Source organism: Scatophagus argus, chromosome 22 (genome assembly GCF_020382885.2).
Source record: "Scatophagus argus isolate fScaArg1 chromosome 22, fScaArg1.pri, whole genome shotgun sequence".
In the NCBI taxonomy this organism is placed as follows: Eukaryota; Metazoa; Chordata; class Actinopteri; family Scatophagidae; genus Scatophagus; species Scatophagus argus.
The window spans coordinates 546,362-563,143 of NC_058514.1; the positions used below are offsets into that span (position 1 = coordinate 546,362).

General features: G+C 48.3%; 1 protein-coding gene and 1 long non-coding RNA gene across 3 annotated transcripts in view; both read right to left on the reverse strand.

Moving 5' to 3' along the window:
• Positions 1–13,895, reverse strand: part of lrp6 (low density lipoprotein receptor-related protein 6) — a 28,199-nt gene extending 14,304 nt beyond the window's left edge. The window contains exons 1-7 of one of the 2 annotated variants that reach the window (XM_046378772.1): positions 13,574–13,895; positions 10,128–10,524; positions 5,342–5,539; positions 4,941–5,137; positions 4,569–4,700; positions 2,745–3,141; positions 1,987–2,158 (exon numbers count right to left, since the gene is read on the reverse strand). In XM_046378772.1, the coding sequence (XP_046234728.1) occupies positions 1,987–2,158; positions 2,745–3,141; positions 4,569–4,700; positions 4,941–5,137; positions 5,342–5,539; positions 10,128–10,524; positions 13,574–13,628 (1,548 nt within the window). In that variant the 5' untranslated portion in view covers positions 13,629–13,895. Of the gene's footprint in view, positions 1–1,986; positions 2,159–2,744; positions 3,142–4,568; positions 4,704–4,940; positions 5,138–5,341; positions 5,540–10,127; positions 10,525–13,573 lie in introns of both variants that reach the window. The other variant, XM_046378771.1, reaches the window with a different exon arrangement.
• A 1,405-nt stretch (positions 13,896–15,300) lies between these two features.
• Positions 15,301–16,743, reverse strand: LOC124054040. Its single transcript, XR_006842298.1, has 2 exons — positions 15,478–16,743; positions 15,301–15,446 (listed from the first exon to the last, which is right to left on the reverse strand). It is a non-coding gene; the product is annotated as an uncharacterized LOC124054040 (long non-coding RNA).
• Positions 16,744–16,782: the final 39 nt, after the last annotated feature.

Here is a 16,782-nt window from a genome sequence, read left to right on the forward strand (position 1 = left end):
ATGTGAGCCGAGGGATGCCCGAGTTTCTCACTGTGAACACTGAGCACGCTCAGAAGAACTCAGGCGACCTGGCAGCACATCGCAGCGCCGCTAATTAGAAGCAACAGCCAGAGCAAACAAACAACGGCAGCATATGGCCGCCACATTTCCTGTGCTGCTCTCACATACACTTTGACATCTCACTTCTGGAGGCAGCAGCGTTTCTACAGCAGAGCTGAGACTGTTCAGCAGAACCTGGAACCCAGTTTAAACGAGCACACAAAGACGGATGATTTATGACTGATCCACACTACAAAGAGTTTGGGCACATCGTGTCCACCAGGTCTTTTAACCTCTTTAATACCACAGTATGAGCTAAATATAGCTCCAGATAACAGAGGCTCAGCTGAAAGCCTTCATTTCCAGATGGCAGATTCATATTCAAGTTGTTCTGGTGCAGAAACTCATTTAATCAGTTAACAGCAGCTGTTTTTGTCACATCAGATGACTATTTCAAACCAAACTTATCAGAGAAGCGAACATCTGAGCATCCATCAGTGATAAAAACCACCTGAAACCAGCAACACCTGATGAGGCTCAGCGGATCATCTGTGATCAGCATCTCCAGGTAAGGCTGGCATTTATTTTTGACTATTTGCTGGTCATATTTTATTTACATGTCAATATTTTGCTGAAATGTCAATATGACTTTGGTGTGCAGATCTGGCATGTTCTCCACACCTGCAGGAAACTCAACTCTGACCCCACATTTCAGCTTCCTCAAGCAAACAACACTGCCAAGTTATCCTGGTCTGGACAAAAAGAAGAACAAAAAAGGCTTCGTGACTTCTCTGAGGCACACATGAAGGAGAGCCTCTGATAAGGCAGAGACACTCAAAGTGTCAACAGAGGAGAAACGTCAGGAAGAAAAACCGTGAGGCCTGGAATCAGTGCAGTCCTTTAACTGGTCGACAGAGTGTGCAGCAACACTCCCAGAGCAGCCCCTGCATGGCCGTCTGCCATTGCTCAACACACACACACACACACACAGAGCGAGTGCTGGTGTTTAAATATAAAATGAAGTTTCCATCCTCAGCACGATGGCCTCAGCCAAAAGGTCTCCGCTGGTTTGGGAGTTGTGACCGCAGTGCGGCGATGGTTTCAGATTCGGGGTCTATTCTAAACAGAGCCGACCGCAGCTGGAGTGCAGGCCGCAATCGGAACCAGATGTGGGATCTCGCCGCAAAAACTGGGTCCTCCAACTAACCTGAGGCCCCCCTCCCAGCCCTTGCCAGCCCCCCAACACTGGCACCTTTCAGCAGCTTGAAGCAGGGGTTCAGGTGGGGTCAAGCCACCCCCAGAGAGGAAAACCAGAAAACTACAGAAACGTGGTGAGATGGCGTGAGGAGGGAAACTACAGAGAGAGGAGAAGAGAAGGCTCCATCAGAGCTGTATTTTCATACCCGACTGGACTGTCAACACCAGCGTTTAACAGGCTGGTGAGCTTTAATGTTGAACACATGACAGTTTAACAAGCTTCTGAATGACTGACAGGATGCAGAATCATCTCCACACATGACCTCCATTTACACCAGAGCTCAGGAGGGTTTTCATCCACCCGTCATGATAAACACGCGTTTCTACAACTGCTAAAAATAAAAGGAATTAAACCGAACAGCTCTGGCATCAGCACAAGTCAAGCACTGATAACCAATAACTCATGAGTCCAAACACACTTCCTGCGTGAATCTGAAATTCTCACACTGCAACGTGAGGATTAATCTCCATATTTTGAAGGCTGAGAGGAAGCACCAGCCTGACTCTCGTGGCCTTTGGCTCGCTGGCGGCCCAGCGGGAGGCCATGTTGAGCAGTTAACCGTCACAGCCGTGAAGCAACAGGAGCTCGACCTTAAACAGGCTGAGAAGAAGAACCCCAGCGTTCAGCTCCATGGATCCTCCAGGTCAAAGTGAGAACTGATAAGAGCAGGCACACGCTGAGACACCAACCTCGATCTTATCCGTCTTGGCGTCCCCCCAGTAGATTTTGCGCTCGTCGTAGTCGAGGGCGAGGCCGTTGGGCCAGCCCAGGGAGGTGTTGACCATCACCACCCGCTCCATCCCGTCCAGATCGGCACGCTCGATCTTCGGCACCTCGCCCCAGTCAGTCCAGTACATGTACCTACACAGCGGGAAAAGAAAGTCATCAGTGCAGGCTTTGTGGCATGAATCAGCAGCTTCTACTGAAAACACAACGTCTTTATGCTCCACACATGTGGAACAAACTCAGGAAAGTTGAGGTTTGCGCCGACTTTCAGTTCTTTTACATCAAGGCTGAAAACTTTCATCAAATTACAGTTAGGACGTTTATTCATTGTACTTTTTATTGTGCTGTCTGAGTCTTGTTCTATTTTAGCTCATTTAATCGTCGATCTTAGGTTGTTTAGCTCCTTTGATATCTAAAGCAGCGTTGTTGAAAGGAGCGACACAAATAAACTCTTTGTCTTTATGTGAGCGGCTGTGCTGATGAAGCCAGTTGAGAGACAAACACACACTTTTAAACTGATCTGAGTACACACTCATGTGGTGCAGAACTCATGTTCACTACTGGGTATCTAAATAAAGCTTGGATTGAAAACAGGTGCTGAGTCAGCAGTTTCAAGGTGAGGAATGAACCCATCAACTCTGGAGAAATATTTTTCAGAGCAGGGTCGATTTGTTATATTGATTACTGTATGATTTCTGGTGATTGACTGATGAGTCCTCACCCTGCCACAGGGTCCAGCACGATGGCTCTGGGCTCGTCCAGGTCTTCAGAGATCAGGATCTTGCGCATGGTCCCGTTGAGTCGGGTCACCTCGATGCGGTCCGTTCCAGTGTCGGTCCAGTAGAGGTTTCGAGCGATCCAGTCGACGGCGATGCCGTCGGGGTGGTTCACCTGAGATGTGACCACAAACTGGGCGTCGCTGCCATCGAGCAGCGAGCGGCGGATGGCCTTCACGTCGTCGTCCGTCCAGTAGATGTATCCTTCCACAGGGTCGTAGTCGATGGCGATGGCGTGGCGGATGTCATCCACCTGCAGGATGATGTCGGTGAAGTCTGGCGTGTCCAGAGAGATGCGGCGCAGGTCTGTTCGCCGAGCCAGCAGCAGCATCTGAGTGGCACCTGAGGACAGGAAGGACATTCAGGTTTAAACGCTTTAAAGGATCAGTTCACCAAGCAAACATTCGCTCACTGAACCTGAATGGCACCTGACAGGTACACAATTTAATGTGTCCCCTCAGAAACAACCAGACTGAAATCCAAATCGCTCCTCCTCCTCCCTGTTTTCCTCCTCATTTTCGTCCTCTCGTTTCACTTTTCCTTGAACAGCCCAAAGCCACAGAAACTCGCAGAGAAAACAAAAAGAAGCAGAAAGATGGGAGTGGCTGAAATCAGGAAACATTTGGCAGATTTTGTATGAAAAGTTACCAAAATGATTTGACAGTTATCAAAACTCTTAACACCTTTAACTGCCTGAATCCAAATCATCTGTTCACTGAATACAAACCAAACCGTTTTATTTGTGGTGACGCTCAACAAAAGCAACAAATTAGCACAGCTTTAACATCCCAGAAGGAGTACTGTGGCGTATTGTTGCTGAGGAGGGAGGAGAAACGTGGCTGCAGGCGGACAATAAACTTCAGCCCTTCGGGTCAGACTCAGATTCTCCCCCCGCCCCCGGCAGTGAAAGAGGACTTTGTCTGTAGGGGGAGCACGTGATCCCGATTTTTACAAAAGCCTCCCTGCCTTCGCCCCTCCATCGCTCTGCAGGCCAGGGTTACTGAACCAAAAAATGTAAATAAAAGAGGCAGGGAAAGGGCTGCCATTCAAACAGACGGCCCGGCTGGTGATGGGGTGCGGTTACCACGGCAACTGCAGGTCAGCCCAACACCGCCTTTCATTGGTCTGACGACGGCGGCGACGGACAAGTGACGCCAGCAAGTCATCAGACTTCTTAAATTATAGAAAAAGCTAATGGGGTTTGGTGCCAGCATCAAACTAAAACAGAATCTGCTGCTTGCGCTTCCTGCAGAAACACAAACACATTTTAATGAATCCAATCTGTCTGTTCGTTTGGCCTGAGTTCTTGTAAACAGTTACACAAGACGCAGTTTTCTGTTATGTTCCTGAAACTATGAGATAAACTCCAAACGTATACATCTTCCACTGACGCACTTCAGGAAATATTTGGATCTTTTCCTGTTTCCACTCGAGTGCAGAAAATGACAAAGAGTTTCCCGTCAGTTTGAGTGTCCACGCTGTACATGCAGGTAATGTGGAGTCTCGTATGGACAGAAGATGAATTTCACTCTTCTACGTGTTCAAACCGTGGACAGTATATAACGATGGACGAGGTGAGAGCCCCCACAGGTCTGAATGCGAAGCAGATCTGAAGTTTTGTCCATGTTTTCATGTAGTACACGTCCACAGCAACACACTGGGACAACTCATCCAACAGTTCTGATCAATACCGTGACAAACCGCATTATCAGAAAGCCTCAATCTTTGCAATCAAAAAGATCAAAAAATACAAAGAAGTGCATCCTCACTGTCTCTGCAGGTCTTCCCGTCCTCCAGCAGCTGGACTCCCGTGGGACAAGCACACTGATAGAAGGGCTTCACTGGGGAGAGGAGACACAGGTGGGAACATCCTCCATTCTGCACAGAGCAGGGACTGCTGACTACTGAGGACACACAGAAAGGACACAAACAGGTTTTAACTGAAGGTTCAAACCTCCTCTTCACACTCTGATCAGGACCTCCGAGGACCATCTCGAAGGACACATGTTTACCGTCAGTCTCTGCTGTCAGAAGGCGACTTTAAACAGTTGTAGGTCAGTTTGCTCACCTTCACCAAAGTGATGAGCAAACCTCAGGAAGGATGTTACATGTTGGAATAAATCCTGCTCAGATGTACTCACGCATGTTCTGTCTTTTGGGGCTGAACACGTGGATGTCCATAGGCGAGAAGATGTCTGAGTGGACGATGCGTTGCCCTCCTCCGTTGTGTTTGCTACACGAGTGGATGGAGTGAGTGTTCCAGTCGGTCCAGAACAGGGTGTCCTCGTACAGGGTGAGGGCGAACGGGTGAGGCAGCTCTCCTTTCACCACCACCTCCCTGAAAGCAGACAGCCCACAGTCACATGTGCTCACCTTATTGCATCCTGGTACTACACTGTGGTACCTCATCCTGGATGCCATCTCACAACAATCACAAACAAAAACAGCAGAAACATCATTTTGATCCCACCGTCCTGAATGTGTGGGGACAACACAACATCTCGCACAAGCTGAGGACGTCGTGCTGGTCTTGGTTCAGTACCTGGAGGATCCGTCCAGGTTGCAGCGGTGGATGAAGTTGTGTTTGGCGTCGGCCCAGTACAGTTTCTCCTGGCTGTAGTCCAGCGTCAGCCCGTTGGGCCAGTTGATCTCCATGTCAATGATCATGGAGCGATTGGTCCCGTCCATACCCGCCCGCTCGATCTTTGGGATCTCACCCCAGTCTGTCCAGTACATGTACCTGTGAGGGGACAGGGACACACAGACTTTGTCAGCTCGTGTGCCTAAGGACACACAGGGACACGTCAAATCAGAGAAGATGCCATCACGTAACACCTGCAGCATCACAGCAACAAACAAACATTCAGGTCAAAACAAAACAAAAAAATAAAATTAAAATGAATAAAGAAGCTCTCACTGAGTCATGAAACAGTGGACACATTTCCTTTAATTCACACTGTGGCTGCTGTGCAGCCAACACTCCCCTCTGATTCCCTCCAGAGCCAAAACCTGCACCTGAAAGCCCTGATCATCTGACCGAGTGTTTTATGTGGTTTCTATCAGGGGTTCACAACCATTTGAGTTTCATCAAAATAACGTGTTCTCAGACTGCTTCACTTTGACAAAGATAACGTTAAAGTGTCTCCTGCTGGACAAGACAGCAAAGATCAGAGAAAAGGTCAGAAAATGAGAGAAATGGTCTACTATGGCTGCTGGTTTAAAGACAAAAACATGCAACCAAAGACGAGTTGACCCTCAGCGAGACGAACACGGTGGAGGTGCTGGTACCAACATGTTACGTACTTGGTTCAGTATCAATCCCATTCCAGACAGGATCAACACCAAGAGACGCGAGCGGAGTCCTAATCCTAGATCCTAATCTTCATCTGAGTGACATTTCTGTGAGTGTCCACACTGTAAAGACGGCCATGAGACAATCTGCTTTTCAAGCATATCTCAGAGACAGTGGCATTAACGTCCTCAGACTTCAGGCTTATTAGTGACCCCTGAAGTACGTTTGGTGGCTTTTACTTTTATCTGTCTGCTGACCATGAGAGCGACCATCACCATCAGCTACAGCCGTTTCAGATACACTGACGCTGTGGGTCCTGACTGCACTTTAATAAATCATGATATCCTGACGGCAGCCTGCTGGAGGAGCAGCTCAGTCAACCTGCAACCCAATCTGATCGAGGACGAGCTCCAAACGCTATCATCCCGTCCTGCAACTTCATGTTTCCAAATGTAAAAGTGACCCACTAAGAGAGCTGCTGGGCCTCCCCACGTAATCCCATTCAGGCCAAGACAAAAGCCTGAACTGATAGCCTGCCCAGGAGCCAAATACAGCAACAGCTTTTAAACACAGCAGCTGGTTGGGTTTCACTGCTAACAAAGCAAACTCCAGCTACCACATGAGCCGTGAGCTGTGACAAACCTGCACACGAAGACCGAAGGCTCTAAGGATCCACATCAGAAGTCAGCAGGCGTCAACCTGATGCTTCAGACGGCACTCAGAGGCCCAACACGTTCACCCAGCAGATGAAGTCCACACATTTCTCCAGTGGGAACAAAGCAGCCGAGGCCGAGCACAAAGAGGAGGGAAAGCCTCCAGTGAAAAGTGGAGAACACAACACATCCCCTCGCCACAAGAGCTGCTTTGTGTTTGGTACCCGATGCATTAATCATCCCAGTTGAACTGAGTCCAGCTCCGCGTTCCAGCATGGATTTGGAGAACCAGTTTTCCTCAAAGACTCTGCTGCACTACAACACGGTGAACCTGAACGCAGCACTCAGACCTTACAGAACAAACACATGCAGTCATCCTCAGATTTAAGACTTTTAATGAATCTATTGGAGTAAACTTTCTTCTGTTCCTCTCCAGTACAAAAAACATTTCAGGTTCAGCTTTATGCACATTACCTGACAACAGCCAATCAGCTTGTTTGATTCTGAGGCGATATGACATCACTGTCATCTTCTAACAAAAAGCGGAGAAGCTTCAAGGTTTATTTCTAACGTCAGCTGGACTCGCAAATGGAGGGACTGTTCAGTGGTCCCGTTGGGTCTGGATCCCTTCAGTGCCGCCTACAATGCTGACGCCACATCATTTATTAGTGTGAGTATACAACTCACTACTCAACTTTTTTTTTTTAATTTTATTATACTTTATTAATCCCAAGCTGGGAAATTACTTCTCTGCATTTAACCCATCACTGATTGAAACGTACACAGGAGCAGTGGGCTGCCATGTCAGGCCTCCGGAGAGCAAATTGGGGGTTTAAGTGCCTTGCTCAAGGGCATACTTGAGCAATACTGCCCCCGCCCCCGATCAATATAGGAGGGCTTGGGGGTGGGGGCATTGTTAATCACTCCACCACAACCGAATTATTCCTGCCAGTCAGGGGAGAAATAGAACTGACAACCCTCCGCTCACAAGCTGCTTCTCAAACCTCTAGGCCACAGCTGCCCCCAACACGTTTGACTTCCTGTCCATAAACAGTAGTTGTCCTGTGAACAACCACGACGACAAACATCTTAACCTCTGCTGATATTCTGTTTTGGTTAGTCATAGCTGAGAGCCACATTCACTCAGGGTCAGGGCTTCAGTTTGTACCTGCTGGGACTCCAACAGTAAATATTATTTCCATCTAACGCGCCTGGATGGGACTAAAACTCAGCATGAGCGCACACACATGCTCATGTCTCACACTGAAGGAGGAAGCAGCAACGGCAGAACGTGGTCCACATACTTATGGGCACACAGTGAAGGACAGACACCTGTCTCGATGTTCAGAAGCAAAACAACCCCGCCAGAAACCAGCTGATCAGCAAGCGTTCAATCAGCAACGATTCTGATAATCGATCAACCGTTTCAGTCAAACATTTTCTGCTTTTCTTTCTCATTTCTGACAGTAAATGAAGAGTCTTTGAGTCCTTGGGTTTTGGACAGTTGGTTGGACAGAAGAGGACATGTTTGGCTCTGGAAAACTGATGAGCATGACTCACAATTTAGCAATTAATGCTGAAAATTACAGTCAGATTAAATTGATAAGGAAGCAAGCTCCTCCTGCGGCTCAGCGACTGCTGCTGAGGCAACAAGGACGCTTTGTGAAACTCACCACACAAAACAACCGAAAACAGAAACGTACGGAAGTCATTTAGTCTCTCTCACACACACACACATCACAGCTTTGCTCACAGGAACATCACACACTCGTGAATCTGATCGAATCTCCTCCACGCCTGCTCCAAAACAAAACAATCACCTGCACTTGTCTTTGATTCCCGCTCTGTGTGACCTCGTCCCACCACAGACACGGGAGACACAAGCTGACGGGACAAACAGCAGGACCACAGAGGTACGGCTGTCTGTCCAGAAGTCCAGAAGGCCTCAGTGGTATCCCAGGACACTGAAGTCCACACTGAAATCACCCGGACTAACTGCACTCAGCGATTGGACAGCTTTGGTGATGTCATCATCATCATTAATCTGCCTTCAGAAGGCTCGACTGTTCGTGTCAGTGAGGAATGAACTCGTGCTCGAACGACCCATCAGACACAGACAACAGGACAACGAGAAGAAACTCTCCAGAGGGACGTCCTGAGTGTCCCCCTCACTTTTATCTCTCACGATCAAACACCGACGACCCAAGAGTCTCCATGAATAGAAACCCAAGAGAAAAGAGAGAGAAAGACAGCGACAGCCACAAATTTAAATGGAACCAATGAATACATTACAGGCCTCTTTTATGTGAGTCCTAATGGATTTACAGCCGAATCCAAACACCTCGTCGGAGACACAGGAAGACAGACAGAGAGTGCGACAGCCGGGGGGCTGGTCATGAGGGACAGGAAGAGGAGCGACAGTCTGGTTGTGGGTTGGTTTACATGATGACAGCTGCAGGTGTGAAGGTTAGGGACAGGATGCGATCCGGGTCACGATGTGTGGCTTCCTGTTCGGCACAGAGACGTTATTAAAAGGCCTGTGGGGTGATTTTCAGGTGAAAGGAAGAAGCTCACATTGACGTGTTGAGAGCTGCAGCTAACGAGTACGATTCACCGGCAACTAACCTGCCATGGGTCTTTGATTAATCAGAAACAACTGAAAATACTCAAACTTATTTTGTATGTTTGGAAACTTTTACTAGAAATGTAAATATAACACAGGTGTAAGTAAAAATTATCCTCATTTAATAAATCCACTGATTTATTTCTTAATTAATCATCAATAAAGTGGGAGCATGTCCAAAGAGACACGTTTACATGTCAACCTAACGGTTGGTCAGAGTCACAGCTCACTGAATAACACTAATGATGAAGAGCTGACAGCACTCTGTTTTACAGACGAACGTGAACGTGTCCTCTGAGCCGGGAGGGAACAAGTGAACATTTTATCACCACAAGACGAGAGTTCATTTGAACTCCAAGCTGTGACGAACACTAATAACTGCTGGGTGTACTCATCCGTGACATAAGGCCTTCGTCAGCTCCTCCTCCTCCTCACCGACGCTGCTGTCGGTGGATGGCAGCCTGCTGGAGGAGCAGCTCAGTCAACCTGCAACCCAATCTGATCGAGGACGAGCTCCAAACAAAGCAGCAGAAACACACCCCTCCTCCTCTTGTTCAGGAGTCAAAGCCTCAGGGTGCGTTCAGCTGCAGCACCGAGTCAAACCGCCTGCCGTGTGTTCACACACCTGAGCTCAAACACACACACTGACAGCACCACGTCAGCTCTCACTCACACATCAACAACCAGACTGGATCAGGACAAAGATCCCGGGCTCGCACTCTGCCGTGAGCCTCACAGTCTGCGATCAAGTCACACTCACCCTCGTTCTGGATCCAGAGCGATGGCCCTCGGCTGGTCCAACTCCTGCCAGAACAAAACCTTCCTCAGAGACCCATCCAGCTCGGCCACCTCGATCCGATTGGTTTCCGAGTCTGTCCAGTAAAGTTTGTTCCCTAACCAATCGCAGGCCAGTCCATCCGGAGAGGCCAGACCCGAGACCACGGTCTGGATCGTGCTGGCTCCCGACTGGTTGAAGACGGTGCGTTTGATGGCCTCCTCGCTCACATCGCTCCAGTATATGAGGCCCTGGGAGTAGACATAGTCCACAGCAGCGGCATCCTCCAGCCCGCCCACCACCACCGTGGCGTTGGCCTTCTCGTGTGCCGCGTCCACGAGCCGAAGGTCCCGTCGGTTGGCATACAGCAGCAGAGGCACACCTGGAACACAGAAAAACACACCATTAAACTGGGGGACACTTCAGAGTTCATCTGCAAAACAGCAGCCAGTCAGAGTCCACTTGGAGAAGCGAGTCAGTGGACTGGGACTACGTTTCTGTCAGACGCTCCAAGTGAAATGTGATTTCTGGTATCAAACCATTCGGAAAATTCAGATGTGAACGCTGACGTCTCGGTGGTTTTGTTCCGAGGTAAAAGAGGTTCACAGGTCGGCTCTCTGCCGTCCATCGTCTCGTGTCTTCTGACGTGTACAATAAAGAACTGAATGTGCTTGTCAAACCCTGGACTCTGAGACATTTCTTCTTCATTTTCTGATATTTTAGACTAAACAATCAATTGAAAAGTTGCTTGATAAACACACCGCTGATGAAAATAACTGAGTGCAGCTCTTTTCTCTGTTTCTGTTCGTTACTTTAGTGACTGTGGACGGGAGCCACTCCGTCACACTGAGGGGTTATCAGCGATCAATACGAGCAGATCGATAACCTGGCACTCATGTGGGTGGTTCTGCGGCAGCTGGTAGACCTCGACGGCCCCGAGTGTCGGGTCAGTCCCGTTGACGAGGAGCAGCCGCGGACCCTCTGCTTCCTCTCGGCTGGATCCTGGCACTGGGCCTAAACCACTTTCTGACACACGCAGCAGTACTGAGGGATCTGAACGGGGGTCAGCGAGAGCCCCGCGGCTCCGCCTGCTTTCACTTCACTCTGAGGGAACTTCCTTCTCCAAATATTTACTACAGCACAGCATTAAAGCCCCAGACACACGTCAGGCCGCACGCAAGACAAGCCTTGCCAGGAGGACACATCGGGACACGGAGACACACGGAGAGACACAAAGACAAACAAAGACACATAAGACACATGAGACACAGAGACACACGGAGAGACAAAAAGACACACAGAGAAACATGGAGAGACACATAGAGACAAGGAGACACACTGAGACACACAGACACACCAAGACATGCGGAGACACACAGAAAGACACCGAGACACTCCAAGACAGAAAGACACATGGAGAGACACGTCATACTACTGGAACGAACCGCTCATTTCTATTGGTCTCATCCATGCTGTGTCCTCTAATGGACTGTTTCTGTAAAGCTCAGACAACAGTCCCGATGTGAAGTTTACTGACAAACTGATGCACTAAATCTGAACTCCTCAAGTAACCCGAATACTTCAACTACACACACCACTGCCTCCAACAGCCCACTGTGTGGCACACAGTATGACTGACACTGACACATCGCTGTGGAGACAGGAAGTGAAGCGATGACGGGGGCGCTGAAAGGGCCAGACAGTCGACAGAACATCCAGAGCGTGGGATCGTTTCAAAGTGACACCAAATGAAAACTCTGCTCTGTCTGTATTCTGCCAGCACAGAGCGTCCAGTCTGAGATCTGAAACGCAGCCGCCAACCCGCCTGACTGCAGCCAGTCGCTGCCACAATCGACAGAATCCTCCATTACTAATAATCAATAGCTTATCGGCCTGCTGCAGGGTCTCGGGTCTGCTCTCAGGAAAGTGAATCTGTTCAGCTCCTGGACTGCCGGTTAGACACGAGAAGACCTTTTAGAGTCCAATCAACAACGTGTTACCGGTCAATAATGAAAGCGATTATCGGTCGCAAACCTGGAGCTAACCCAAGATGCTCTGAGACCCGACTGACGTCTTTCGGTTGCCTAGTTGGCAGGTCCGAGTCCTGACCCTGACGAGACACATCAGCATGTCCTGCTCAGGTGTGATCCTGAAAAGGCTCGAGTTTGTTTCTCTTTACTGGCGCACAGAAGAGCAGATAAACACCATAAACATCCTGTCCACATTTTTATGGTTAGTTTGGTCGATCGCACATCTATTCAGTACATACTGCGTTCAGTTCTACAGGTACCCGGTTCCTAATGAGGCCAGATAGTCGGCACTTGGCCTATTCCTGCTCCAAACTATCGGTACCATGTTGGCCCCTGAAACTGGTCAGTCGACCTCCAAAATGAAACCTGGATAATAAAGTTCAGAAGCAACCAGTGCAACAGCAGCTGTTCAGATAATCGATTGATCGGTTCTGTCAGGCTGAAGTGCCAAACGTTCAGTTTCAGCTGAGTGTTTCATTTGTCACTGAACCGAACGTGTTCAGGTTTCACACTGCCGGAGCTCAAACGTTCAACATGATTTACAGATGATGGGATCAGCAGAGGATTGATCAGTGCTGAACACGATCAGCACTGGATAAAAAGCAGAATGTTTAATGTTCTGCTTCACTAAAGCCTGACACCAAATCCAGTCCAGGCTTAAAGGAATCAACTGGAGCTGCCGGGTGGACTCTGGCTTACAAGAACTTCTGTCATCTCGACTCCTCTTCTAACCAACCTCTTCGTGTTTTAACTGAACGTCAAGCCTTAAAGTGTTGTTAAATAAGGCTGTACATCTCAAACAACAAAACAGGACAGAAATGTTGAATAACCTCTGGTGAAATAAAGTTCACAGCTCAGACCCCAGCAGGGCAGACTGCTGGGCTTTGTGGTCCTTTAAACAGCGAGAGGAGCCCCAGTTAGCTTTGTGCAGCTGGAGGAGCAGCTAGCTGGATGACTGGCTCCTGTAGCGTCTGTTGTGCTAACTGCTGCCTCGATCCGAGCCTCCGACCGGCCGCTTCAGCCTGTTTAAGTTCACAAATCCAAAGTTAGCGAGAGAGCAGCCCCCGCAAACTTGTTTAAAATAACAAAACCTCTGCGGGAATGTGGACCCGAGGAGGCCGGCCGGACCGGAGGCAGTCAGCCGGGAGGTTTTTCCAGCTAAGTTGGCTAACGCAGGCTATTTGTGGTTTCATTCTCCTGCGCTCCGGGAGCAAACGGGCAGATGAGCACGCATAGCTGGCTGGCTAACGTTAGCTCAGACGGACTCGAGTCCCGGACTGGGCCCCGACCCGGACCCGGACCCACAGCTGCTCTCCCACCGCTCAACAACACTTCCATGTGTCCACACGGGACACTTGGACGAAAAAATGAGCAAAAAGGCAGATTTTTCGAGAAACTCACCTCGTATGAGAAAACAAAAACTACACAACAACAGAGTCCGCAGCACGACACCCATCTTTCTCCCGTTTCTTGGCCCTGCCGCCGCTCGCTCCTCAGCGCAGTATTCCCATCGCTGCGGCCGCTTCCTCGGGCAAAAATTCGGATTTCCAACAATATTTACGTTGTGCTTCAGCTACAAAACGCGTTAGACGATCCCCGCTTCCATCCCGGCTGCTTGTGTGCTCGCTAAGTGCGTTGGATCAACTCTGTGTCTCACATTGTCCTGCAGGAGATCCGTCGTCTCCTTCCGCTGTGAGGAAGCTGCTCCCCCCTCCGCTCCCCCTCCCTCCCTCCCTCCTTCCCTCCTCCTCCTCCTCCTCCACAGCCACCTCGCTCCTCGGCTCCACTGCTTTCTATTGTTGTTCTGATTTCACGCTCCCAGGCCAAAGATAACGTTACACGACGGAAAACGCCCCGCTGCCTACGCGTTCGGCTGCGGCTGAGGACGAAGGCCGCACGGCGCGGATCCTGACGCCAAACGAGCTGCGGCACAAAGCGAAGTTCGGCGTTAAGGCGCACAGCCCCGCGGGACTAGTTTGTCACGGAGGGAGCGTTTCCCCCCGACGGCAGCAGCTCACCGTCACAGAACCAGAACCACATGGAAACCAGCGCCGGACCTCAGCCAGAACACACGAGTTTCAGAACCAGATTCAAAGGTTATCCTGATCACTTTGAGACAAAGTGTGAATTCTGAGAAAAAGAGAAAGTTACGCTTCTCAGGTAAAAGATCGATAAGTCAGTTGTGAGCTGAGGGGGGCTGGAGCCCCCTCTGCGCCTATAAACCAGTCACATCAAACGTTAAATGGAAGAGTTTAACAGATTAGAAAACAAATGTGTTTTCTTTTCGCCCTCATCCTGTTACATGTTGAAGAAACACGCACGAAGCTGAAACAAAAGTCCAAATGTTCTGATGTGGACTCCAAAGCAAACATCAGCTGTAGGCCACATGAGCGCTGGGCCCTGAGCTTCAGCAGCCTAAACTGCACTTCAGCGTCTGAAGGCCATCAATCAGCAGGCTCAGATTAAAGTCCAACATGGAAAACTAAAGTCGGAGTTCTGAGGTTAACACAAGACGTTGGAACAAAAGAAAACAAAAAGCCAGAATGCATTTAAACAATTACTGCAGATTACATTTAAAGTAGAAAAAATGTTGTTTGGTTTCTTTTACGATGACTCTGATCATCATCCACATTTTAAGAGAAAATTTCTGAAACAAAAGCCAGAAAACGAGCTTCAACTCCGACGTCCCATATTTAAATGAATCTTATTCACAGATGAATCTAAGAACTGAAGTTTCTTCTCTTCACACGGTTCACCTTCTGTGTCAACATCAAATCAAGTGTTTCACAGGTGAATGAAGCCCACCTGTCATCAGTTTGTTTGTCACAGCTTTAAAATCTTTATTTAACTCCAGAAGTTCAGCTCTTCCCAGTGTTATTCCAGACAGAACTCATGAGCGATGTCCTCAAAACGGGACTTTGTCTCACGTGAGCACATTTCATCCAACTGAAGTCATCAGCTGTCACCACAAACAGAAGTTTGGAGCTCGTCGTGCTCCTCGTGGGACCTCAATAACACAACAACAATGCATTCAAAAATCACTTTTTTTAATCCTTACAACAAAACATCAAATTCAAACTTATGCAAAAGCATCACTTCACAAAACAAGACCAAACTATTACCACTGACAGAATTAATCCAACACTGTAAAAATCAAAGCAGTAGAAGTGAAAACAGGTGAACTGTGCAGCTTCAGGTGAGCAGGAAGTTCATCAGGCTGCTGCTGCCACCTGGTGGTGAGGCGGCACAGCAGCAGCTTCAGTCCGCACTCTGACTCCCCCCAACACACACTCACACACACTCACACACACACACACACTGACATCCGAGACAAACGGACTCTATAGGAAAATAGTGCGCAGCCAGTGTACTCTTACCTATGAAAAACAATCTACTATTTAAAAAGAAGCATAACATGTTTATCAAAAAACACAGGATACAATAGTGCATCAAATTTTAAAGATTGCATCCATCATTTAACTTTTTTATCCACATGTGAAACGAGAAGAATGTGGACAAAATCCAAAAGCCACACAGTGAGAGGGTGAGTCCGACATCCTGACCGAGATGAGTGATTTGAGAAGCAGTAAAAACACATGCAGCTTCACATCCGATTCGCAAACACTTAACGAACGCCACGCCCACGCCCACGCCCACGCCAAGGCCTCAAAACCACCAGGTCGAAAGTACCGATCAGCATCCGCTCAGACAGTCCACAGTTTCTGTACATCAGACTGATGTCAGAGGCTTCCTGAGATTCAGGGAATAAAAATATTGCTGTTTGTTCTTTGTAGTCTATCGGCAGCCCAAGTTTTCTCCACGGTCAGCAGGACAAGAACAAAATGACGTGATCAGCAGGAGGATGAAACGGACTCGGGGGGCGAAGGCGGGTGATGAAGACTCTGAACTCTGTGGCCCAGCATAAACATCAGGAAACGATGCAAAGCAAAAAGCCAGAAAGACGTGAAAAGTCACAGGTTTGAGGATGAAGTCGGACACCTACTGAGGCCCACTGCTGCCACCCGTTGAGTCACGCAAAATCCGCTCTGCTCATCCATTTTCTCATTTGGAACTTTGTCTCGTCCAAGTTTCTCATAACGGCAACGGCAGAGATTTTCTTGTTTGATGAGATACTCTGATTAAAAAGGTGATGTTCTGTTGTAACAAAACGTCTGTTAAAACTGAATAAATTGACATGACCAAAATTTCCCATAATAATTAAAAATATCTTGTACATTAAAAAAACTCCATGAAATAACAAGAAGCTGAGCAAATATTTTTTGTCATGTCATGTTGGCAGCAATAAGCTTCTGCAGACTAGAAAAGTGAACACCAGAATGGATAAAAAGTCTGAATTATGAGGACAAAATGACATAATTCGGAGTCAAAAGTGAAAGTGTTACCGGAATTCAAGGTGTAACCCGACGATCAGAACAGATTTAAGGTCATACTTGATCTGCATGTGATTTTTAACCAGAACAGAAGCACAATACGTGACTTTATCTAAATATAACATAATGAAGAAGCACAAATCTCCAAAGTGACAACTGTTCAAGGAGACCTGCTTTCATCTTTGTGAAAATACGGTAAGATGCAGCGGTGACGGCGTT